Here is a 25,109-nt window from a genome sequence, read left to right as displayed (position 1 = left end):
TTACACAATAATATAAAGTTTGAGATTTGTGTTATTAATTTCAAATCCACATGATGTAAAGTGTTAATTAGGGCAACGTAAATTAGAATGCTTCCATGGGCATATTAATTTTCGTCAACAATAAAAAATAAAATAAAAAAAAGTAGAAGTTGCATTGGAATGGATGGTTTAAAAATCAAATCAAATTTGACTTATTCGCTATTCTCGAGTGATTTTGGACCATAAAAATTAAATTCAAATGGATAGAATCCGTTGCGCTTTTTTTTCTTTAGGAAACTTTTAGATTAACTTAGACCGCATTCTAACTTGAAGATTATTATACTTTTATATCATAAGCATTAGAGTATTTAGACGGTTAGGAATCACGACTCTCCACAATGGTATGATATTTTCCATTTTCAGCATAAACTCTCATGACTTTGTTTTGAGTAGTATTTTTCTCATTTATAAACTCATGATCTTCCACTAAATTAACCACCGTGGGATTCACTCCCAATAATCTTCAACATACACAGCGTATGTACATAGACCACATTCTAACTTGAAGATTGTTATACTTTATGCAAAGAGTGTTTGAAGCAAGCAATATACTGTGTAAATGAGATGACTCTATCTATTTGGAATAATTTGGTTCACGGTAAGTTGTATAAGCAGTGAAGAAATTAGAGAAGAGGAAGACAATGCCAAAATAGAACACGTGAGCACAATTGGGCTCGAAATGAAGATTACTACACTGACGACTCAAAACCCCGCTTTGGCCTTGTCAAATCAAGTTGAACCAACCAAGGTTGAACACATGTAGACGACACTTAAACAAACAGACAAGTGTTTAGAGGAGCCAAAATCAAAATCTAACCTTGTTCTAACCCATTTGAAAGTGAAAGAGAGAGAAACTATAGTTTCATCTGACCATACTGCAACAGATGTTAACTATTTCATGGCTAATTTGAGCGTAGTTCAACTATTTCAACCATATCAATTAAGTATTTTAAGTTACTACATGTTTCAACTATAGTTTCATTTGACCATACTGCAACAGATGTCAACTATTTCATGGCTAATTTGAGCGTAGTTCAACTATTTCAACCATATCAATTAAGTATTTTAAGTTACTACATGTTTCAACTATAGAAGAGAACAAACAAGTATGCATTCATTTATTTATTTTTGAAACAATAGACATGGTACCTATTTAAAAGGTTAAGTGGGTAGAAAATAAAAACTGCATGCAATTGATTTGGATTTTAATAATGCACCAGCATTACTGATCCAAGAAAACACTTGGAAGCTGTTAGAACTTCATTCTTTTTTAGTCCTAAAACTCTGAGTATAATTTTCATTTAGTTTTCAAAATGTTACACTTTTATTCCTAAATTTAGAGTTTAATTTTCATTTAGTATAGTTTTTAAAAATACTTAGAATTCTATAGAAAATTCGTGTTCACATCCTGGTTAAAAAGAATCCAGACTCCAAAAATCAAAATGTCAAATCTAAATAAATGCAATTGTTCTAGTCTAAATGTACGAGCCTTCTAGAGTTCCTTAATCCCTAAGCTTAAATAAAAGATAATCATGTAATCAGATAAGATTTGAAAGGTCACCTTGACAATGGTCCCTTTGCCTCGGTCAGTGTTTCGATCATAAGCAGAACACATGGCAATTGACCCCCGAATTTGGCTAAATATCTGTGCTTTGAAATAATAAAAATGAAAATGTTATATTATACTCGGCTTGCATCGATCTAGCCCATGTCGATTTGGTCAGAATTGCATATAATAAAAAGAATAATTGAGACAGAGGCCGAGTTAAGGAATTGACTTGGACAAAAAGATCGAATTCACTTCTAAGATGGAAAATGACAAAAATAACAGGAAATGGAATAAGCTGTTCATGTTTCGGCCACTGACCGAACCTGAGAACAACCATTCACTAGCTTTTTTTTCTTTAAAAAGGACAAGAACTAGCGTATTTATTTGAAGGGTGAATATGTTTAAGGCCCCCTAGTTTTTTAATTCAAAGATTCATGCCTATAAGATATAAAGGAAATCGAAGTCAACTGAATAAAAAAGAAAAAAGTCAAATAGAGGGGACTTTGCGCAACAATATACCGACCTGAAGGTTTCAGCCTTGTGGGGGTCTTCTATTGATGTTATCCTGAGGATTTGCACCGGGGGCTGCTCCGGTGAACATCTGCATCATAGATCTCAAAGCACCATTGAGATCCTGTGGCATTCCATCTCCAACGCTGAAACTGAAATTGGCATCCATATTTGTTCTTGGATCATCTGCTGATCCATTTCCGCTTCTGTTCTCTTCTCCCCCAACTCCGGTATGTTGCCCATGGTTAGCAGCCATGTTCATGAACATGTTTGAGATTTCGGAAGGTAAAGTGCCATTAAAGGGCATAGAAGGGAAGGGAGGTGATGGGCTGTCATTCCTTGACGCTCCACTAGACTGCTGGTATTGGGATTCTTGACTTCGACTGGATGAACCCTGCATAGAATTAAATCCATGGAAGATAAATTGTAGTGGAGTTAGCAGAAGGATGAGCAAGCAAAACCATAGCAGAAATTAGCAGGCTACTGCTCATTACTATTCAAATTGGATAGCATTTGCAAAATTTCTACTAACTTCAAGTGGCTGAACAATGGCACTTTTGGTTCCTGAAGCCATCTCATTCACATCACATTAATGAAGTAAATTTTCCAGCAGTCTTATATGGCCACAGAAAGACATTACATACTTGATCATTACGGAAAAACAATTTACTCTGGACTTCAAAAATTCTGACCCGTGACCACTAGATAATGTTGATTATTAAGTGAGAACTAGTAAAGTAGTAGGATTCTGAGGAGAGAGCAACACAATGAATAGGAGTTGACATAGACAAAAACATGGCAACATTTTTTTTTTATCTTGAATTTGGAAGAGATCGAGATCATTTTCATTCTAGGGCCGTCAATTATATTAGGTGGTTACAATGCTTAAATTATACCATCCGTAGGAAGTGGCCTATTTCGCACTTCAAAATCCAAATATTTGTTCCACAACTCATAGGAGGAGCAATCAATGGCTTCCTTGAACTTACTAACTTCTATTACAAGTTTGAGAACCAACAATCCTTGGTGAAGGGATCGTTTGTTTCATGAGAAAATAAAGTACATTTTACCTGCTCATGGTGAGTTTGTCGCTGTGCTTCCTTTAACTTCTGTTCAGCTACCTATGAGTTGAAATAAAACATTTTCAAACAACAAGTGTTACAGTAATAGAAAAATCAGTTGTGGTAGTGAAAGTTAATGCATTGTTTAATTTAAAGAAACCGAGCTTTCAGTATTGAGAAATATGAAAGAATAAAAGTCACAGTGTATTAACTCGAATATTTTCCCTGACAGCTTCATTGTTTGGATCCAACTGCAAGGCTGCACATTAAAGCTGACATTTTAAAATGCATTCAAATATGGGTAATAAAAAACATAGTATGTGCAAAAAAGAAGACCTAATCAGTTCCAAATACATATAGTTCTCTACAAATACTTTCACAATTGAACATAAGTTTAATTAGCCTAATGCACTGCATGGGTTTTAATGTTCGAAGTCTCACCAACCTTTCATAAATCCTTTATCAATAGCATCGCGATAGCTCCCCTGGTCATATAAAGCCAAGCCCAGACGACTATATGCCTTGCTATAATTTGGGTCAATTTCAATGGATTTCAATGAGTCTCTTGTTGCTTCAGAGTATTTTTGGATTTGAGTGTAAGCAGCTGCCCTGAGGAGTTTTAATTTTTTTGACATTGAAAAAAAACATCCATCAATATGAAAATGGGTGAGGAAAATAACAACAATGAATCGGTCTTCCATACATTTCAATGAAATTAAAATTGACAAAAAAAAAAAAAAAAAAAAAAGGCCCAAGTAAATGAACAAAGTGAAACTATAAAGATAATGGTTGTGAGCAGATACATTCTTACGTCCATACAATATTTTTGTCTGTGCATTTGTGATTTGACAATATTTAATGTCAAAATATTTGGATAATATGGAATATTGAACTAATTGAACAATATTTACCGAAATTTGACAAATGTTAAGTTTCTCATATAACTAATGGGATAGCATTTTTTTTTTTTTTTCACAACATGAAGTTACAAGGGTGGTAAACTAATCTGCATAACTCAGAAAAGTGAAATGAGTCAATCAATTCTTATCTCATACATATAGAAGGAAAAGAAATTCCTTAGCTAGCACGATTAGATACTCTATTGCAATTCGTATTAATGCACTTTATGATATAACAGCATTCTACCTGTTACAGTAGTAAATGGCATTATTTTCACATAGTGCGATTGCACAGCTATACAACTCAATTGCGTCGGAGTATAGTTTTGACTGCATAGCCCTGTTACCTAAAACAGAACATATTTTTCCATATTAGAACCTTTCAGTGAGCTGGGCCTATAAAAAGAGAGATTAGAAGATCAATTAGACTGCAAAAATAATGTCTTGTTATATCAAATAAAGGATAAATGTAAGCATGAAGAGTACGTCTAAATAATAGAAAGAAAAGTATCTAAACGATACATTTGTGTGAAGGTAACCAATTATTACCTTTACCATATTAAATGAATGTGCGGAAGGACAGGAAATCATACGATAAAATAGAACAGGCTAAAAATTATATATTAGGAGTTGTGATACCAAGGGATTTCAAGGACTCAGCCAGGTTTTTGTGATTAATTTCGGTGCATCCAGATCTTTCCATTTCCTGAAGCAATGAGAAATTTGGTTAAGGATTATCCAAGGAAGCAAGGGAAGAGAAAGGGAAGGGTACTCTTCAAAAGTAAGAGACCGTTCTATGAGGCAATGAACCAGTAGCAGATAAGTTACTAACTGCATTAAGAATATCTAGCAACAGATGCTGAGATAAGGTACACACAAAGATAAAAATTCATCTGAAGCAACAAAAGAACAAAAAAATCATACTCCAAGAGCGTCATGAAACAAACGAGTTGCTCGCTCGAGTTGGTCAGGATCATCCCTCCCATCTGCTGAGGTCCTAAAATATCGAAGTTTTTCAAGTGCAAGAACAAATTGCCCAAAAAGTTCATCTTGCAATACTCCTGCAAAAATGTTGACCAACGCGGAAAAAATGAAAAAGAAAAAAATCCAAACCACCAATTTAATTGATTCAACATATACAATCCTATACAATTCTTTTACAGAAAAATATTTTTATAATATCTTTTTTTAAATAAAAAAAGAGGAACATACAAACAGAAGAGCATCAAAAATCCCTTTTCAAAATTCCTATTAGAAAAGGAAAAGGAATCCCTCTTTCAAAGAAGAAAAAGGACTGACAAACGAAGAAAAAAAAACTTTAGAAAGACCAATCCTCTAGAATGCAAGGTGTCAAGCCAACCCTCCTTTTCTTCAAGGAGATTCGATTCTTTCAACCCAATTAATCCAACAAAGTTCTGAAAGTGAACATTTTAAAATAATTCTTCCTCCTACTAGCAGCTCTTGCAATACTGTCTCCATGAAACAAAGGATAATGATTTCTTTGGAATTTTGAATAAAAATTAAATTGACATAAGAGCTTGACCCATGAATCTCATAGTAAAATTACGTGAGAGAAAAACTAAGGTTAATCACGAACAATTCATGGGCCCTATTACAAAGAAAATCATCATTATGATAAGAGGAAACAAAACACCTTCCTCTTCTTGCAACAAAATCACAATTATTTAGGCCTCCTTTCACAGCTATTTTGTTTTTTATTTTATGCTTTTGAAAATTTAAATTATAAATGCTATTTCCATTCATGCATTTCTTTGAGTTGTTATTTACTTTTTAAAAGTGTGACGTCTGATTAAATGAAGGGTACATGAATGAATCGAGACCACATCTGAATGAAAGTGATTCTAAGGATATGATAGATAAGAAATAATTAAAAGAATTGAAAATCACTACCTATACCAACAAGGCACATCTTTCTTTCGTGACTCATAGAAACTCCAATCGTGACTCATAGAAACTCCAAAACTAAGCATGTTTGGCTTGGAGAATTATATGGGGGGCAGTCTTCCCTCTTAGAATCATCTTATGGGGGCTACATAGAAATACTAGGACCATCAAGTGTAAAATATGGATTCCAAACTCTGATCTAAATCTTAGACATGAGGTGTTACATATGGTATCAGAGTGAGCCCACTTCCAATAGGATATAGTTCATAAACGAACTAATATGGAAGCTAGTGAGCATGTGACACACGAGTAAAGGAGCACATTAATGAACCAAGATTACATTCGAATGAAAGTGATCTTAAGAATATGATGGTTAAAAAAGGCTTAAAATAATTGAAAGTCACTACCTATACCAACAAAGTGCACCTTCCTTTTCAATTGCTTAATCATAGAAACTCCTGCTTAGCTTGGAACTATTCTATGTTGGGTTACATCTCAGAAATTTTCCTAAAAAACATGTGAGTGAAGATAAAGGATGCTGAAAAAATCTGTGTTAGTTTGTGGGGATAGTCTCCACTTTTAAAAGTAATTCAAGACAAGTACGTGACATGGTCATAAGGGATTAGGAAAATGTCGAGGTCATCAGGTGCCAAATCCGGATTCCAAATCCTGATATGAATCTCGGGCATGAGGCATCACAAAAAAGAAGTCAAAATTTAAAGACAAAAAGATAAGTAGCCTAAAACCAGTTATCGTTTTTTAAATTTGGTTTATAATTCAAATATATTTGTAAAATGGTACAAGAAAAAAAACTAAAACAATTGAGAGGAAATAAGTCTAATTTTTTAAAACAAAAAACTTAAAACAAGAATATTATCAAATGATGCCTTAGCTCCTCCAAAGCTCAAAGAAAGCAAACCTTTATATCAAATAAGGAGGTAATAAAATATCGGATAAACAAAAAAAATGTAAATATATGGAATGGGAAATTATGATGGATATCCGAAGACGACAAGATTTTAGCAACTCCAAATTAAAAATTATCTTTGAAGAAGCTTTTGTTTCTTGTTTTTTTTTTTTTTTTTTTTTCTTTCTTTCTTTCTTTTTAAAAAGCGCTTTTGTTACTTTCCTTCATCAATTCCAAGTAAAATTGTCATATATCATTGCAATCGCCACCAATTAGTCATCTTTTCTACCACTATTGTTCCCTGCGTTACAATTAGCAAAATAGAGAGGTGAAACAAAATTTTCAGACGAAATCTCCAACAGCTACAATTACTACATTTTGCAGGCTCCCATTTTCATATTGAGCATAAACATTTAGTAATTAGACCATGAAAAATACCTACTTTCCATGTGTAATTGCAAAGTCAGTTCTAGATCTAAGTCAAATTCCTTTTCTTTTTTTTTTCCACATACCAAACACAAATGATGCATGTATATCTAGACTGAGAGACAATGCTTCAAAATTCCGAATTCACCAAGCATGATCCTTCTACTTCTTTAATGTACTTCAACTAAGGTTCACAACTTTTCTACAACCCTTGAAACCTAAGAGGGAATCTTGAAGAACAAGAGGTAATAAGAGTGGGATGCTGATGTGTAGTTTCTATTTTCTATGAATACAGCTAAAATTACATATAATATGTGTATAATATATATATCAAAGACAAAGGTATACAAGGAAAAGAAAAAAAAAAGAGGAGAAAACCTACCTAAGGGATGAGATTCTCTTGAGCAATCATCCCCCTGGATTAATTGAGAGAGAGAAAATCAAAACTCAACAATCAAATAAGACAATCAGATAAGTTATAATTGATTGAATTCAAAACATTTTCAAACAAACACGAACACTAATAAAAACATTTATGAGTGTACATAAAGTTATATAATTAGGATGCTTTGAAGTGCCGAACAACATTACTTAGCAAAATCATTTCTTATTTTCTAAAAGTAGACTAAACAGAGAACCTTTTCCAAGAAAAAGAAAAAAGAAAATGAAAATTACTTCATAAGATCAATCGGGGCATGCAACTACCAACTGGCTACATCTTGATTGGAAAACAATCAGGCCTTAATGAACAGTATTTTGAAATTCCGGGGATGTAAGTTTCAGTTCTACTTTTGGCTCAAAATGTTGAAATGAAAAACACACTGCCGATAATCTCATTCTGGCTACACATTTGACCATGTTTACAGATTGAAATACCAATGTGACGTATTTCAATGCTGACCTAACGATGATAAACTTCACAAATTATTTTTATAGACACAAATGGCATGGAAGTTAAAGCGTATATGAAGACATGGAAATTAGCACAGAGAATTAATGACTTAATATTGCTGAAATTTTCATGAACAGAAAACCGCAAGGAAAGCTGACCTGAGGTCTTGATGACTTTGACAAATTGGCGCCAGAATCATTCACATTGAGAGAACTGCAATGTTCCATCGGAACGGCTCCATTATCAACAGATGAATTAGTTCCAGAACGCTGAAAAGATTCCGGTGAACTAAAAATGTCTACTAGCGAATTGAATTCCGCTAACTCGTCGGCAGCAGGAGACTGAACTTTAAACACTTGTTCTAAACATTGTTTTGCTATCTCAATGCCCTCAACATCAACACCTGGACCTGGCTCCACTGCGCACAAAACAAATATCATAAGATAACGAATTCGAATTGCTTAATGGAAACCCTAAAACAAACATCAAAGTAGTAACGAACATCACTTAATACAACACATCGCTTCACTCCACTAAAATTGCCTAATGTACACAAATTCGACACGACACGATACATTCCAATAATTCAGCATCGAAAATCTATCATAAAAAACCTACTCCGCAATCGCGCTAATCATTAGCAGAAGAAAAACCTACTGAAGAGCGTCGAAAACTGCTCGACTACAACATTACAGGAACATAAACGATTGTGAAAAGGGAGAAAAGCAGAGACCAGAGTTAAGAAAGTCAAGAAAGGCACGAACGATACGACAAGCGACGGGAGAGTCGGTCCTCAAGTTAGCCATGGGCAAGCGCACATGATAAGGAGACGCGAACCGTCTGAACACAGTTAACGAGAGCTCGGCTCCGCCTGAAAACCTAGAATGGAGCTCTGAGGCAAAAGGCGGCGATGGGACTTCGAATGGTCGGAGTTGCAGAAGTCTTGAGGGAGTTGAGAAGCTCAGAAGTGGCAACCTTCTGCTGGTCCTGGAGATTAAAAAAGCTGCGGCGGTAATTTCCAATTCCACGCGGCAATAGAACCGAAATATACCATTAAAAAAAAAAAAAAAAAAAAAAAAAAAAAAAAAAAGACCGAAATGTACCTTTCGTGAAGGTTACGTGGAATATATAATTTTTTATTAAGAAAATTACGTGGAATATATATATATATATGTATATATATTATTGATTAAAAATGGTAATTTCATAAAATTTGATTTTGAATACAATAAAAGTTTTAATTATTTTAACTATTTGAGTCGCTTTGAAAATCGTAATAAGCATAAATTAATTTGAAGGCATATTTTGACTATTAATTCCAATTTTCATTTATATTATTACATATGTAATATATATATTCTTTCGTGGTAGATATATAATAAATGCGGTAGTAGAGAGAAAAGAAAGCTATATTTTTCTAAATTATTTTTAGATATATAATTGTTTTTTTTTTTTTATATACTTTAAATACTTATATTAGGTTTTTTTCACGTCATTTATATTATGTACATGTTATAAGTAAATTTAGTTACATTAATTATTAGGCATAAAATTGCATATTTCTAAATATAGAATGATAATAAAATAATATTCAGCTTATTTCACTCCAGTAATATCAATACTATTAAGATCAAATATTTATTTAAAAATAAAATTAGGTAAAATTTAGGAATAAAATAAATTTAGGTTGTCAACTATATTTTTTTTTTTTCAGTCTAAAATTCAACTATTATGTTATATAAGTTATTGAATGCATATGATTTTTTTTTTTTTTTAACACGAACATTTTTTAAGTCTAATAGTTAAACTAAAACCCAACTAGAAAAATGGTTAATTAATTAAAATAACATCTAATAAAAAATGTAATGTATTTAAAAAAAAAATTACAAAAACATATTAAAGAGATATATTATTAAAACAGCATAGCTAATTCTAGAAAAATTAAACTAGCAGAAATTACTATTAAAAAAAAAAAAAAAAAATTGGAACGGTAAGAACCAATCAATATAAGTATGTATGTCTGTCTAGATAACGACCCAGATCCACCGCTAGCAGATATTCTCCTCTTTGGGCTTTCCCTTTTGGGCTTTAAAACGCGTCTGCTAGAGGAAGGTTTCCACACCCTTATAAAAGGTGGTTTGTTCTCCTCCCCAACCAATGTGGGACATCACAGTCTTTATGTGTATGTATGTATATCACTAAAATAAAATAAAAAAAGAAAGAAGAAATTAGAAAGCCATTACTTGAACAATGCAGTTACTATTCAAAATTGTTACTTGAGTTTTTCTATACAGAGATATTTTTCTCCAATATGTACAACATATGGAAAGGGTTCAAACAAGCCAAAGATTGGATGCAGTTGGATTACAGTTGAGCTAATTTTTTACTTTTTAACTTAATCCAAAGTGTTCATTCCTATAATCACCAAACACTACCATTTTCATAACCCTCTAAACAATGGTTAGGGTAGGAAACCAGTACCTCAAGACTGCAAATGCTCGTATTTGATACTTCCAACAACCTGAAAATGAGCAAGAAGAATTATTAGATACAAACATAGTCACATTATCATATCATTCACCAAGAAGAACAAGAGGAAGTTTGCGATTGTTATCCAAAATAACCCAATTGTTACACTTCAAAGAGAATAAAAGAAACATATTCAGGGATGAACTATAAATGAATCATCGAAGTTCAGAACTTCCTGTTTTATAGCATCTTGGTGTTTGGTTTGCATTCGTCTTATGATCATTTTGAGCAAAACAGAAAGCAAAATTCATCTAAATTGTTAGTTCTTCTCACCCTTTCTACCAGGAAACCATCTGGTGTCGTATCCGAACTCTCAGATTCCGAGCTCAGCAGTTGGATGTTCCACTAAAATTTGTGACCTGCAACATATGCCAATTAAATACAAATTACAAAGAAAAGGCTATAATAAGTTCAATCTTAAGTATTAACCATTCAAACGAGGGTTAATCTTCTAAATAGAATCTTCAAAGTCATAACAAATCAACCGTGCCGAGAACTGAATATGTATCTGCTAAAGGCAGCCCTTTAATTAGTTGTTTAACCAAACCATTTCATTAATAATTGACAGGCATAACTTGATCTATCGCTCAGGAATCAACAGACATATCTTAAGAAAATTTGGAAGAATTAGTGAGCTGGTCGTTGACATACATTGGAGACTCATCATCAATGTTCCTGTTTGCCAACACATTGTCCTGACTCTGAATTGACGCATATGCTTCAACAAGAGAAGCTTCTGTAGTTTAATTGAGAAGAAAATGTACTTTTTTCTCTGTTTGTTGGGAAATTTTGTTGAACAAGTAGAGAACTCTCCCGCAACTCAATTGATGAGGACATTGTTGGAGAGACAGCCCGTTTTCGCCTCCGTCCAACAATAGCCTCCTGATTCACAGTTGTATTGATCTTCGTTGCTCTAGAGGAAATGGGTTCAACTTGCTTACAAGCTTTCATGCTTATTGAGGAACATGGGTTGATAGTGGGCTTTCATGCAACAAAAGGACAAATCACAAATCATATGGAACTCGTAAGATAATCGGTAAAGAATAAAGAACAACAGTAGAGGCATACCAAAATGAACTGAGATTGAAATGTCTTAATAACTCTTCCAATAAAACATTCATCCAAAGCATGTTGAGAAAGCTGCCTGGAATTTACCTGGAAAGAAGGGTAATAATCATGTGTTAAATGTCCATTTGAGATCGTATCCTCAAGCACACAACAAGTTAATTTTCTTTGGCAAACTCACTCTATATAGTGATAATGGCAGCAAAATCTGCCTTGGGGCACATGATAGGGAGACTCCGGAATAATTTAGAGCAGTTACAAAAGAGAGACCAATGTCCGCTAAAATGTGTAACTTCTGAAATTAAAGAGATAAAAGAAAAGGAAAAGCTTTCAGCTGATGAAATTGTGTTATAACAAAGGCCAGTGATAATATAAATGCATTACTACAAACTCTCACAGGTGATGTTTCAATATCCACAGCATCCTCAACCCTCTTAATGGCACGAAAAATACTGTGCAAATACAAAACAGTATCCTTTGCAACATTTACATCTGCATTGACTAACATCTGCAACATAAATAGGAGGGGGCTGCAAAAAGAGCATGTTCCAAGCAGAGACACCAATTGATATTATGGAGGAAAAGTTTTAACATCAACAATGATTCAAACAGAAGGCACATTTACCTACAAAATTGAGCATATTCATTTTCATCTTGACAGTCTGTATGTGGGAAGCCTGAATCATGAGCTAGAATATATATCAAGAATACTACTACATACGCTGGAACAAAGGTCACTGATCCATCTTGACCCACAGAATTTTGATGAATCTGAGCTATCTTCCTATATTGCTCAATAAATTCTGCCATATATTTGAGTGACTGAAATGAAATGAAGTGTATCATCAGAATATGAATCATAGAACCATATAGCAAAGGTACCTAAGCATAACGCTGCTGCATAATTGACAGAAATAGACATACATTATCCTGAAGATCCTTCAAGCTATCTGAGATGCAAAATGCAAAAACACAAGCATATCGAGTAGGTATAGCCTGCTCCTTTAGTAACTTGTGTGCTTTGTCAATAAATAGCCTTCTAACCAAAGAAGAGGAGTCCTGAAATGGAGCAGTAAGTACCAGGTGGTTATAAAGGGGTCTCTTGGAAGACTAACATCCATATGCAGAAATATATGAAGATGAAACAGGCTGAACCGAATGACATCCACTATATACACATTTTAACTAAACTTCATAAAAAGCATATCAAGGAAAAAATTCTCGATTAGTCCTTTTTCTTAAAGAATACTTCCACTTTTCCTCATTCTGATTTGTGCTAGTGAAAGTTGGATGAGGAAGGAGAGCTTACCGACCTCAAATAGGTTGGTAATCCTTTTCTATGGCCTGAGGACATTCCTACCTTTCTTTATATCAATACTACTAAGGAGATAACTTACAGTAGCCTTTTGAACAAAACTACAAAATAAAGCGCTTAAATCTTTGGGTAAAAAAATAAATTACAATCATCAGCATAAAATTAACAATAACATGACGTACTGCCATCAATACTTATAGAATAAAGGTTGCCTGTATTTTCAGTCTAGGGTCTCTCATCCTCCCGTCATAATTAGTCATGTCCTTAGTTTAATCAATTATGAATCCACACTGTTTGCATAAGGAGCTCCCAGTTTTCTTATGATTCACGTTCATCTGTTTCTAAGCAGATTTATGACCACAGCAACCAAACAAATGTACCTTTGCCATCAAGATTGCAAAACGGAAAATCTCCGGTGTAATTTGTGAATCCCATCTTTTGGCAAGACGAAGAACTGATTTTGCAGCAGCTAATCTGATTCGAGCTTGATCACTATCACTGTATCATAAAATCTCCAGAAGTAAATAATGCCCTAGTATATTTTTATTAGCGACTAAGGTAACATAAGGCTTAGGGGAAATATAAAAAAATACCAATCTTGATTGAGAAAATAAAAGAACAGTGTATTCTCTTAAAAAAAAAAGTTTAGAAAAGAATTCAACAATGGGGAAAAATGTGCAGTAGTCCAGAAAAATATTAATTGAATAGCAACAAAGCATGCAATCTTCAGAAGGTTGACAAAATTGCAGCTTCAAACCAAAGATTATAGATCAGTAAAACTTAACAAGGAACAACTCAGTAAGCTGTAGGAATCTTGTATGATCCGGAAAATTTTTTAAAACAAGTTTTATCTATCAACGCACTTAAATACATACGTAGGGATGTTCCCAACAGAAGCTTCACACGCGTTCAGCATCCCTAATAAAATTTTCAGAAACTCATCAACATTTCTTCTAGGAGTTCCTTGATGTGGCAAAAAACTCTTAACGATTGTTTTCAGCCCATAAATCTGCAAAGAAAAAAGAAAGAATAACTCTACAAAAATGGAGAAAAATCATCAGTAGGCGACCAAGTAGGACTAGTAGCCTCTAATTATTCAAGAACACAGCGTATCTCACATTACGTGAATTCAATGTCTATTAAGTAGGGCTACTGCCACAACAAAATCAATTTAAATTGTAAGAAACGATCTTATCTGAGATATTGAATTAATATGGCTTAGTTTCCTTCAAAAAGAAGTTTCCCAATGATAAAATTTCTTTTTATTGGTCAACGTCATTGAGAGATCCATGGAAAAATCCTTTATTGGTACATTTTCTAGAAGCATGAGGACTATTGAAGATCATAAATTGATTGAAATTCCCACGTCCAACAGTCATTTCTCTTGGTCTAATTTGAGGATTCTCCATGTCCTGTATTGACTGATTTCATAAGTGGATGGCTGGTTTCACGACTCTAGAGATTCAAGGACAATGAAGGCTACTTCGGATGACTTCCCCATAGTCCGAGATTAGTGCTTTTAATTAGATACAACCCAATTCAAATTTGAAAATGTGTGGTTGTCTCATAAAAAAAATAGAGATATGAGAGATATCAATTTATTGTTGGATTCCTTATGGTGCTTTTCAATTTTTTGTTTTCAGGTAACTATTCCATTCTTTTGTTACAAGGTACATGGAGTAACTTTCTATAATAACCACTCTCGTTCAAAGGGTTGATGTCTTATCTTACCCTCATACAAACTCCTCCAATGCCCGTCTAAGATTAAGGTACAAAACAGGTGAAAATCGCAACTTAATAGACTGAAACATAAATGAACTGGAGTCTCCATAGGGGTTTACCTTTAAATCGCAAGAATTGCTATCCCCGTCTAATTTATTGAAATTATCTGATAGGTCCACCTTCATGAGTAAGGTTAAAAGACTGGTCAAAAAGATTTTGCGGAAGCAAAAAATCAACAAAACTAGAAGGCACTGGCAGAGAAAATCAGATATACATATAATTATTTTAGAAAAATGAACTCGAAAAAGGAGTTGGCAAGAATTACTTGGAGGATTTTCTCATATACATAAGGTGTGATCTCTAGATCATGATCATCAAAGGTTGAACCAGAATATTGTGCAATACAACCTAAAGATTGCAATATTGCGGGGAGATTCATTCCCCTGTGTAGAGAATCAACAAGTTCCTGGTGGAAAAAAAAAAAGAGAAGGATTCCGTAAGCTATTTTTCTGAATGTCAATAAACTATAACGAAGAATATATGAATACAAAATGCCTCCAAAATATATTTGTGCGTACCTTACATAGTTTAGAGAATAAAAAATTCCCAGAAGTACCAGCTAAAGCTGCAATGGCAGAAACAGCACTCTTTGATTGAGCACGAGTACCCTCCAAGCATAACCTCTCCAGAAATGGGTATACATCTCTATTAGGGGAAGGGAAACAGAAACAAGGAAATTTTAGGATATTTTGCATCCTCAACTATGCAGAAGTTCATGTGCACCACAGCACTCATACACATTGAAAGACTCGTGCATCCAAACACAGAAGAGTCTAAGTACTACGATTCTTCAGTGTTTCAGATTCTTTCTATCTCAGCGTAATGCCATAAATGAGCCAACTAACATCAAACCACCGAAAAACATTATCCTAAGCTTACAGCTAGCAACTAAAGACTTCAAACAAGTACACGAACAAGAAAAAAAGTTAAGACGTTAATAAGGTGTTTTCTAAAACAATTATCAACCATGTATGCATCTTTCGAACATTATTCAAGAGGAAGATTTCTACAGTATAAACATTATTCAAGCATACATCTTATAATAGTGCAAAAATATCTCCCCTTTTGCAAGTATAGCATGAACACTCTTTTATCCAATTGGAGAATTTTTTAGTTGTTTCTTATCCAACAAAAACATTCAACCATATGTATTATATCAATTATCTACCGGTTTTAGTAGACAGAAACAAACAAGAAATAAAATTGGTCATCCTAAAATTCTACTCAAGTAAAAGGTTTAAGTTTCTCCCAGTAAGGAGATACTTATATAAAGCAAGGCATCTACACCTTTCTCAACATCACATAATATTCATCTAACTGTAAAGAGAATCCAAATTCTGCAATAAATATTTAAAAAATTATAGATTTTTTTTAATCAAGGAATCGAGAGAGAAATGAAAGAATACAAGAGAGAAGAAGATTTAAACGTCAACCTTCGAACTGTCGTAAACATAAACATCATATTGTTGGTAAGCATTTGGCACTAGGGAAGAGAGAGTAACGAGATCAACACAAGTATAAAACAACGAAGTGAAAGGAGAATAGGTACAAAAACACTGGCAAACATTATAGCTTCGAAGTTTTCGTTGTTTTCTTAACTTGAAAATTAAAGGACGTGTAATGAACATGTAAGCAGCAAATGATGAATACCTAAGTTCAATTGATAAGTGAGGGCCTGCTTTTGACAATACTTCGATCAGCTTACTATCTATTGGGTTGCTTTCTTCCAACAACCTTAGCAGTTGACCTTCCAAGCCTCTGATGAGTGGGGGAAAAATGCCAATAATAGCCTACGATCAAATGGCCATGCTGACTGAGTACCGAGGTCCTCCCCTCTAGTGTGTTTATTGTAAATCAATGTTTTTCTTTCTTTTTTTTGTGGGGAAATAAGATAATAACTAAAATGCCTTGAAATATTTGAGAACATTTCTTCGATAGAAACTACTAATCACAATGAAAGAATCAAGACATCCTATCAATTCCAATTTTGTAGAGAGAATACGAAGCTCTTTAACTATCACTAATGACTATCTGTAAGCAGTTCAAGTCAGTCAGCCAAACATTATGTTATGGAGAGAAAAAAAAAACAAATCGAAAAACTGACTGAAACTGACAAAATTTAGAACAAATTAAACCGGCCAACTATTTTTTTAGTTTTATACTTTAGAAAACAGAATCAGCATGGTTTGGGTGTTTTTTGTAGATTTTTTGTTTTCAGCTAGCACAACTATCAGTAATCAAAATAGGAGAAATGATTAAAGAGTTTAAACTAAAATAAAATACAAAGCAAAACAAAACTCCGCCAACAGGCTAGGTAACATGCCTCGTCCAAAATCTCCCTGTCATCTATTAGTTCTTTTTCACAAACTGTTATGGTTGGTCGAATAAAATCTTTCAACAAGTAACTCTGATGGCAGCGATCCAATGATAAATCCACAAGGGCAAGAAAAAGAAGACCGAATTTTTACGTTTATGTTTAGCAGTGATTTAATGCATGATATTCCAACTCCAAACAAGAATTTACCCTTTGAAATTACTAAGAGTTATCATATAAGAGAAACGAGTATTCTATGAGAGTGAATAAGTAACACAAAAAAATGTTTTTTAAATAAGGCCGCATCAACCTGGAATCAACATATTGCAATTTTACTTACCAGTAGAAGCTTGCCAGCAGAAGCCTCCAAATGTTTATTTGCAAGTCTGTTACTCAGAATGCAGTCTAATACAAAGCGTACATGCTCAGTGCTGAATAAATTATATGAGCACTTTGAGGAGAGTGATTTCAAAATCTCAAAATGAGGATGTTTACTTCCTATCATCCTCAACAATTTGTCCTGAAAAAAAAAAAGAATAATAATTCTATTAATGAATGCAAGATAATGTATCAATCATTTGTGAAAAAACCCCACAGCAGAGAGTATAGTGCAAACTATTGTCAAGTTTTGTATTTGAGCCAAAAAATTAGCAGTAAGGGAGAAGATACATTTATTGGATATCCCCGAGGGACGGGAGAAGATGAATTTATAAACCTACCATATAATCATATATCAAATCAACCTATGAACTAAATATATCGCTCTAATACATTGAATTTAAAGAGAAACACAAATGGGAATGAAAAGCATGTGAATGGGCATTTTACATCCCTTTATATTCCTTTTCTGAATTCCAAGAAAAGAATTATAAAAAATGAAATATATATTGATAAAAATACTTGCAAACTTACTAAAAGAGGACATCCTGAGACAATCAACTTTTCTCAAAATTTTCTCAATCTGAATTTTCGTGGACTTATGCCAGTATAGATCATTCTCTAGATCTCCAGCACTCCAGATCTAAGACGTGTACTACTTCTTACAGTTCAAGCATCTACCAAACAAAATCATAATTAAAAGTCTCAATAGAAAACGATTCATCTTATTTCCAATCTAGCATAAATGAATTTTAAAGAGTTTTCAACCTTAAATCCAACAAGGGCCTTCATCGTGGTAAAGAACTATTCTAAATCAAATAATAAAAAGTGTAGCAGTGAAAAGCTTGAAACAATATAATTCAACTAAAATATCAACCAAAAAGTAAGCTACAAAAGTATACTACGCACTCTGGTGGCCTCAGCTTCCACACTTGTCAATTCATCAAGTAAAAGCTCCAACGGGATAAAAATATTATCAGCTTTAATTTGATTTAATTTATGAAAGGACTCCTTTGCTTTTGTAGGATCTGGAAAGCAGGCTGCCATTTTGAGAAATGCAGTTTCAATTCGCTTTTCTACCTCTTCTGATTGGTTCTCCTGTAGCAACAAGACAACCAAATGTTACTAGATGAAGAAATCCGTTAAATAATATGTTTAGACAGCAGATATCAATGACTTGGTAAGAAGTTGTAAATTTTACCTTCGACAAAAAGCCAAAAAAAAAGTATATGAGATTCTATGGTTAACAATAGAATGGCTCACAGAACCATTTTGGGCAAAATATAGAGTTTTTTTTTTCCCCTCTTTTTTATTTTTCAGTAAAAAGGAGCAAACGACAAATTTACAAGGAGGCAAATATGATGTGTCCTCTTCTAAAATGCATTTTAAACGAGTTTCACACCGCGATAACTTAAGTTGCATTTGGAAGACTCAATATTAGTTCATGTGTTTTTTATGTACAAAAGAGAATAAATAAATAAGATGAGTGGATTACAACTTCACAAAATGATCCGTATCGTCAACAAATGAATCTTTAATTCAGCAAACAATTTACCAAACTACAGAACTTAGATGAGAAGTTGGGCAACATACCTTTCCCTTTTTTCGTAGACTCAAATAAGTTCGCAACTCATCTTGTAACCTACAAATGCAAACAGTAAAAGAAAAATGCAAAACATTATAAAATTTAATCTTACCATGAAAAACATGCTAGTAATAATACCTCTGTTTTTGCAGCAAAATATATCTGAGGGCCTTTTCATGATGGATATTGAAAAGAGAGAACAAATGGATCCAGTGGCTTGTCCTTTCCTCAAGAGAGAGATGAGCAGGGAATAAATCTTCCACAAGAACAAGTTCCATGCACTGGGACCTAAAATGTGGTCATAATTATTATATTTAAAGATATTGTAATAGTTTCAATCCAAGAGATGATAAGCCAACCTGAACTCCTTACAATCTTTATCATAGCAAAGCATCAAGACTTTACAAGGAATCTGTTCAAAGTCATCGTTCATAGTCAATTGACCTTTGGAACATTTATCACAATAGTCTCGATACACTTCCAACAATTTCTGAAGGGCTTTTTTCCTAACTGATATCTACAAAAAAAAAAAAAAAAAAAAAAAAAAAAAAAAAAAAAAAAGAGCAAAAATAATGTTAGGTGAGCTTTGATTACTTAGTGCAAACAGAACCACATACAATAAAATACCCTCTTATCTCGTAGTCTTTCAGCAGCTTGAGATATTAGTGTCACGGGGGCAAATTTGATATTTGAACGGGCAATATCACAAACAATAATTATTGCTCGGGTTCTCACTCTATCATCAAAGTCTAGTAATCGTTCTTCGACTGCAGCTGATATGTTCATGAGTACCAACTAGTCAGTTATACTAAACATAACGGATTAAGAATCTAATAACATCATAACTACTTAACCACTGACCCAGAACTTCAAGAGATTCTGAACTACCAGGATTGGCCAGATAACAAGCTTTAGCACATTGGATAGCATGAATTCTAACTTCTGCAGATTTGTCACTAAACCTTTTCAAGAACTCCATAAAAAGTCCTCGGTACTTTTGTGCTACAGAGTGTTTTGGTAGAGCTAAAAGCCTACCAACGATTTTAACCGCTTTTATTCTAACATCAACTTGGTCCGTCTACAAAGGATAGAGATACAATGAGGAAACAAACAACGTGAGCATCCTGGAAATTATGTAGGAGTGACTATTAGAGACCAACAGATGCAGTGTTTAGATGGTTGAAGGCTTTGGGGCGCATTCGAAAGGGTTTTCTTGAAAGGGGTAACGCATGTTCTGTTAAATCTCTCTCCAATTATCAGGCCAAAAAGAGTTCTAATTTTATGGTCAGATTTTTTCGAAGAGCTTTGGAGATCAAAAATTCCTAAGAGTGTAAGGTCCTCATCTCGTATCAGGACCAATCGGAGTTATAAGATACTTATGGTTACTCATTCAAAACCATTTATTATTTAAAAAAAAAAAATGAGTATGACAAATAGTCGTATACCACTGTTGCAATACAAGAGTGGGAATACAATGAACCAACCAAAATAATAAATAACATACCAAAAGCTCTAGAGTCAAGTTTGGAATCACAGGAAGAAGCATCTGAGGGACACTTTGGAAAATTCTAAAAATTAGTTCATGGTAAAATTCTTTGAGTTCACTTCCCGCCACATCTCTCTCTGAAATACAAGATGTTAAGAATCCACAAACAAATGGTTCAAGCGTCTCAGCACTGGCTTCAATGACGGAAACTGCAAGGCGAGAAGCAGCTGTAGGTTCACCCTGAAAAATGTGAAAAGGACATTTGTCAGGACAACATAAAGAAGCTCAAAAATACATTTAAAAGGAATTTTTTTGTGCTTTACTACTAATCAAGTCGAGGCATAAAACATATACACAAATTTCCTAAACCAAAGATAAATAAAATCTTTCTGCAGTGACAGGCAAAAGCAGGGAGATCGTTTATAAATTGGAAGTTATTAAGATTAGATGTAGATCTAGTGACAAGCACCTATAATAAAGCCACAAATGGACTTTGCAAAATTGTGAAGAGAGTTGGGAATAACACCTACATGTTGGGCTTGTTTGCTAACTCAACATTTCTGTTTTTGTTAACTATCACATATCTCTTAGGCAGAAAGTAATTAAGGACATACATGTTACGGTATTGGGTGGATATTTTGGGCATGATAAAACTATAAGCCAGATTACCATTAGATATTATTGGCCTCGGCTTCACATAGATGTAGAAAAATTTGTGCAGTGTTAATTGGACTTTGTCGTGAAGAGAGTCAGGAATAAAATAACGCCTACACGTTGGACATACAAGCTACACTTCTGTTCTACCTATTTTTCTTTTCCTAATGAGGACGATTATGAACTCGAGAAGAGTTCTTTTTTTTTTTTTTTTTTTGGTTAGGTAAAGGGGGTTGATGTAGGGTTGTATTGTAATTGTCTTACTGTGTTTTTTAATTTTTATGTTCTGTTTAACTTTATGTTCAGTTAGCAAGTTTTCTAGTAAGCTTGGGTTAAGGGTGATTTACCTAATGTAGTTATTTCCTTTATCCTTAAACCCTGATATATAAAATGCTCGAGTCCCCTTTTGTAAACATTAGATATTTTATTAATCAAATAGCCCTCAATTTCCTTATCTCGACAAATTGACTAATAATACAATGCACCATCAATCAACAAGATTATTAAAGCTATCGAACTTAACTAAACCATGCTAGCACAAGAGTAATAACAATGACCGTTAATTGTATCTCATAGATAGAGTTCTCCGTAAATAATATTTTTAATCCCTCTAAAAGGTAGGGAACAAAACATCAATCTATTAAACTTACCTTTTCCTCCTTCACAACATTGTGCAAAACCACATCTACTAGCGGTAGAGAGGCATCCTCGCTTAGAATATGGGTCATTATTGACAAAATGTTGTTAACCAGACTAGGTTCGTGATAGTCTCTATAGAAAAAAGAGCTATCGTAAATTTGAAACAATTCAAAAGGGTCGTACAGTGAATGTAACCCAACAAATAATATATAGAGCAGCATGCATAAAAAACAGATGCAAGTAGAAGTTTGAGAATCAATAGAAATTACTACACTCAACAAACTAACAACTTATATAACCCAAATCTACATATTTTCTACGTATTACTTATTTCTTACTTCAAGCTTAAGTGTACTGGAAAAAAAAAAAAAAAACAAGAGAGCAAAAAGGCACATTACAGACATTCGAGTTAAGAGCCATAAAAATGGAACTTTGTTGGATACTCCCCAACACGAATCTACTACCTCAAAGGAAACTTGTTTAGGCTTGTAAGGGAGCATAAACCGAACATTTTTCAATTTTTTGTGATAAAAATCCTATTGAAGGAGCAGGATAAATTAAATGTCCCAAGGATTGTTGGAGTCTCACATTGGCTAATTAAAGAGAAGATCATGGTATATAAATTATGAGGTCTTTTGAGGAAACTAAAAGTAGCTATGAGAGCTTATGCTCAAAGTGGACAACATCATACCTCGTTCATTGTTCCTATCATTAAATTCTTCCTCCAGCAAACTACAAATATCCCAATACACACAACTTCTATTCTTGAACACAGCAAAATTGTCCTAGTAACGTTGAAAGTATTAAGGACAATATATGGGAAATTTAAGACCTCAGGTTGTAAAACCGAAATACTCGGAGGAAGGAGAATTACACTCTTTTAAATTTAGAACACAATAAAATAAAATGAGTACCTTGACAAAATTGGCATAACAGAAAATCAGAATAAATTATCAAACATGCTGATAAAAAGTGTGCATCATATTAGAAAATTGCAAGATAAGGGAACTGACCTTAAAGCAGAGAAAAATGTATCAAACATCTCCAACACCAAGTCGTTGCATCCAATGTCAAGCATTATCACACAGCATTTACATCGTGCCACTGTCTCTAGTATTTTAACCCTCCGAGAGAAAAGTGGACTTGTTGTATCACCTAGCTCCGAAAAAGTGCTCAAAAGAAGTATAAAAACATCCTAACATTTAAAAAAGAAAAGAAATGGATAAATTGGATGGTAAACCGAAAGATTAAGAAAGAGAGTATACATTTAATCAAAATTAACGATTGGTTACCCTTAGATATTTGTCTTCGAAAGGTGGTTCTGGAGCCGTGACCCGGAACATTTCACTAACGCATATAGCTAATAGAAGTCTCACATCTTTATCTCTATTCCGTAGAAGACCATTAACTATAGATTTCATTAGAGGCTTTATAGAACTCTCTAATTTTTTAGCTGGTTCTGACTCCCTTGTAGCATCTGGGACGTAATACTGTTCCAAACAAGCAAAAGCATCTACAACTTGCTGCAATGGAAAAATGGAAGATCAAGTAATAAGGAAAACGGTAGTCGTGAAGTGAAAAATCCATTTATTGGCGTAAATAAATTGTAAGAACTGAATTACAGAACATGATATGATTCATGGATTGGTGCTACAACAAAACGAGAGTTGGAGTTTTATCGATAAGATAATACAGGAACCGATTAATTATTTTCATTCTAATGAATTAACATATCCTAAACAAAATGTTCGGTATTATGAAAGAAATAGAAAATATGATCGGATTTGTGTGGGCGATCAAAATAAAACAGAGCAACCGACAATTTTAATGCCTAGTTTTTTTAACGGTCAATGAAATTCGTCGTGTCTGTCAATTCAAGAGCTGTTAGTTGTGGATTCAGGAAAACAGAGGGAGAGAGCGAGCCATTAGTTTTGATGCGAAGTTTTATGACTTCATCTCAAGCGTGTCGGAAGATTCGAGTCCAAACAACTGCCGCGAACTGGTCAGTGTGAACAGGAGCATCAGCTCCTCACATTCATAATTGAATATAATTAGCAAACCCTAGAAGAAACCCTTCAGTCTTCAAGAAAACGAAAAATTCGAGTATCAACTCACGATTAACCACGAAGATAGAACATCGTCAACATATTCAATCAACAGTAAGCAAATCAAATAGGAAGAGTCCAAACGACAGTGCGATCATAACGAGAAGAGAAATTCAGAAACTACAATAAAAAATCAAAGTAAAAACATTACCCGGAGGGATTTCACGATGTAATCCTTGGTTGGACGAGACTGTTTGCTCAATTTAGTTCCGACGTCGTGGATAAGTTGCAGCGAAGACTCGTCCATTTTCTTAGGTCTGAACTGCGAAGCTCTAATCTGGAAGGTAGGATTTGGCAATGAGCAGAAGGATGAAGAGATCACGAGAAGTGAGCAGTGAGCAAAGAAGCGAGAGAATTTCTGGTAAGGGCGCGAATTCGTTGGTATTTAAACAAACTCCCGCTCGCTGAGCGCGTGCGAAGACGGATAACCAAAATAACCGACCGAACCGCCAAATCGATCCCCGGTTGGTTTAGAAAGACCGGATTGGTTCGGGTCTATGCTAAACCTGGAAAACCGAACTTAGTTTGGTTCCTGCTTAATCTTGTCTTGTAGTGTGACACTCATAAATGTACCATCGATCTTATTTTCTTCTTTCCTGGTTCAGCAATGGGAAAATCTACGTCAAGTTCTTCATTCAACAAGTCTAGTGGCTATTGAAACATTCAATAAATTTATACGTTAGGCGATGGCTCGAACCCATTTACTCCTAGTCCTTTATTATTAACCCAACCTAAGGGTGGATTTCTAAAATCAACCGCTATGGTAGTAAACTTTTAGACCAGATCAAGTAAATTTCATTTTTTTCCACCCGAACACATTAAATGGAATCGAACATTTTCAAATGTTTTGTTATAAAATGTTTTCCAACACATTCTATGACGATCTTAGTAAACAAGCGGTGGTATATCGACAAATGTTCAAGTCAAGAGACGAGATTGGGGCATCTCCCCAAATAAAAAGGCAATTACCTGATCAAAAGGAACAAATATAAAAGGCGTTAAACCCCCTAATGAGAACACAACAAAGCACATCTAGGTTGTGTGTTTCATCATCCCACGAGTCAATATG

At 34.0% G+C, this 25,109-nt stretch overlaps 2 protein-coding genes across 7 annotated transcripts; both read right to left on the bottom strand.

Annotated features, from left to right (window-relative positions):
- Positions 1–588: 588 nt before the first annotated feature.
- On the bottom strand, positions 589–9,141 carry TPR8 (Tetratricopeptide repeat (TPR)-like superfamily protein). 2 transcript variants are annotated; one of them, XM_023669487.2, is made up of 11 exons: positions 8,922–9,141; positions 8,347–8,606; positions 7,679–7,712; positions 4,983–5,119; positions 4,698–4,764; positions 4,306–4,405; positions 3,605–3,768; positions 3,372–3,418; positions 3,169–3,219; positions 2,112–2,492; positions 589–1,684 (listed from the first exon to the last, which is right to left on the bottom strand). In XM_023669487.2, the coding sequence occupies exons 1-10, from the start codon at positions 8,992–8,994 to the stop codon at positions 2,121–2,123; spliced, it is 1,305 nt and encodes a 434-aa protein (XP_023525255.1). In that variant the 5' UTR covers positions 8,995–9,141; the 3' UTR covers positions 589–1,684; positions 2,112–2,120. The 2 variants fall into 2 exon arrangements, with proteins under 2 accessions (XP_023525255.1, XP_023525254.1); XM_023669486.2 differs by lacking the exon at positions 589–1,684 and having other exon boundaries at positions 1,805–2,492.
- Positions 9,142–10,187: 1,046 nt separating this feature from the next.
- LOC111787607 (ARM repeat superfamily protein) lies at positions 10,188–24,381 on the bottom strand. 5 transcript variants are annotated; one of them, XR_015420028.1, is made up of 27 exons: positions 24,192–24,381; positions 23,228–23,458; positions 22,949–23,130; positions 21,947–22,067; positions 20,661–20,882; positions 20,018–20,234; positions 19,784–19,929; positions 19,516–19,673; positions 19,295–19,444; positions 19,165–19,213; positions 18,481–18,669; positions 17,534–17,713; positions 16,530–16,669; positions 15,398–15,524; positions 15,145–15,285; positions 14,939–14,998; positions 13,973–14,106; positions 13,478–13,595; positions 12,707–12,841; positions 12,408–12,604; positions 12,180–12,312; positions 11,964–12,077; positions 11,786–11,872; positions 11,369–11,698; positions 10,991–11,076; positions 10,670–10,709; positions 10,188–10,386 (listed from the first exon to the last, which is right to left on the bottom strand). XR_015420028.1 is itself a non-coding variant. In XM_023667622.2 (24 exons), the coding sequence occupies exons 1-24, from the start codon at positions 24,285–24,287 to the stop codon at positions 11,438–11,440; spliced, it is 3,588 nt and encodes a 1,195-aa protein (XP_023523390.2). In that variant the 5' UTR covers positions 24,288–24,381; the 3' UTR covers positions 11,108–11,437. The 5 variants fall into 5 exon arrangements, 1 of the variants encoding a protein (XP_023523390.2); XR_015420030.1 differs by having other exon boundaries at positions 11,000–11,076; XR_015420027.1 differs by lacking the exon at positions 10,188–10,386 and having other exon boundaries at positions 10,439–10,709.
- Between the last annotated feature and the right edge of the window lie 728 nt (positions 24,382–25,109).

This window comes from Cucurbita pepo, chromosome 2 (genome assembly GCF_057944985.1).
Source record: "Cucurbita pepo subsp. pepo isolate OVF chromosome 2, ASM5794498v1, whole genome shotgun sequence".
Lineage (NCBI taxonomy): Eukaryota > Viridiplantae > Streptophyta > Magnoliopsida > Cucurbitales > Cucurbitaceae > Cucurbita > Cucurbita pepo.
This window is presented reverse-complemented; position numbering and strand designations above follow the sequence as displayed.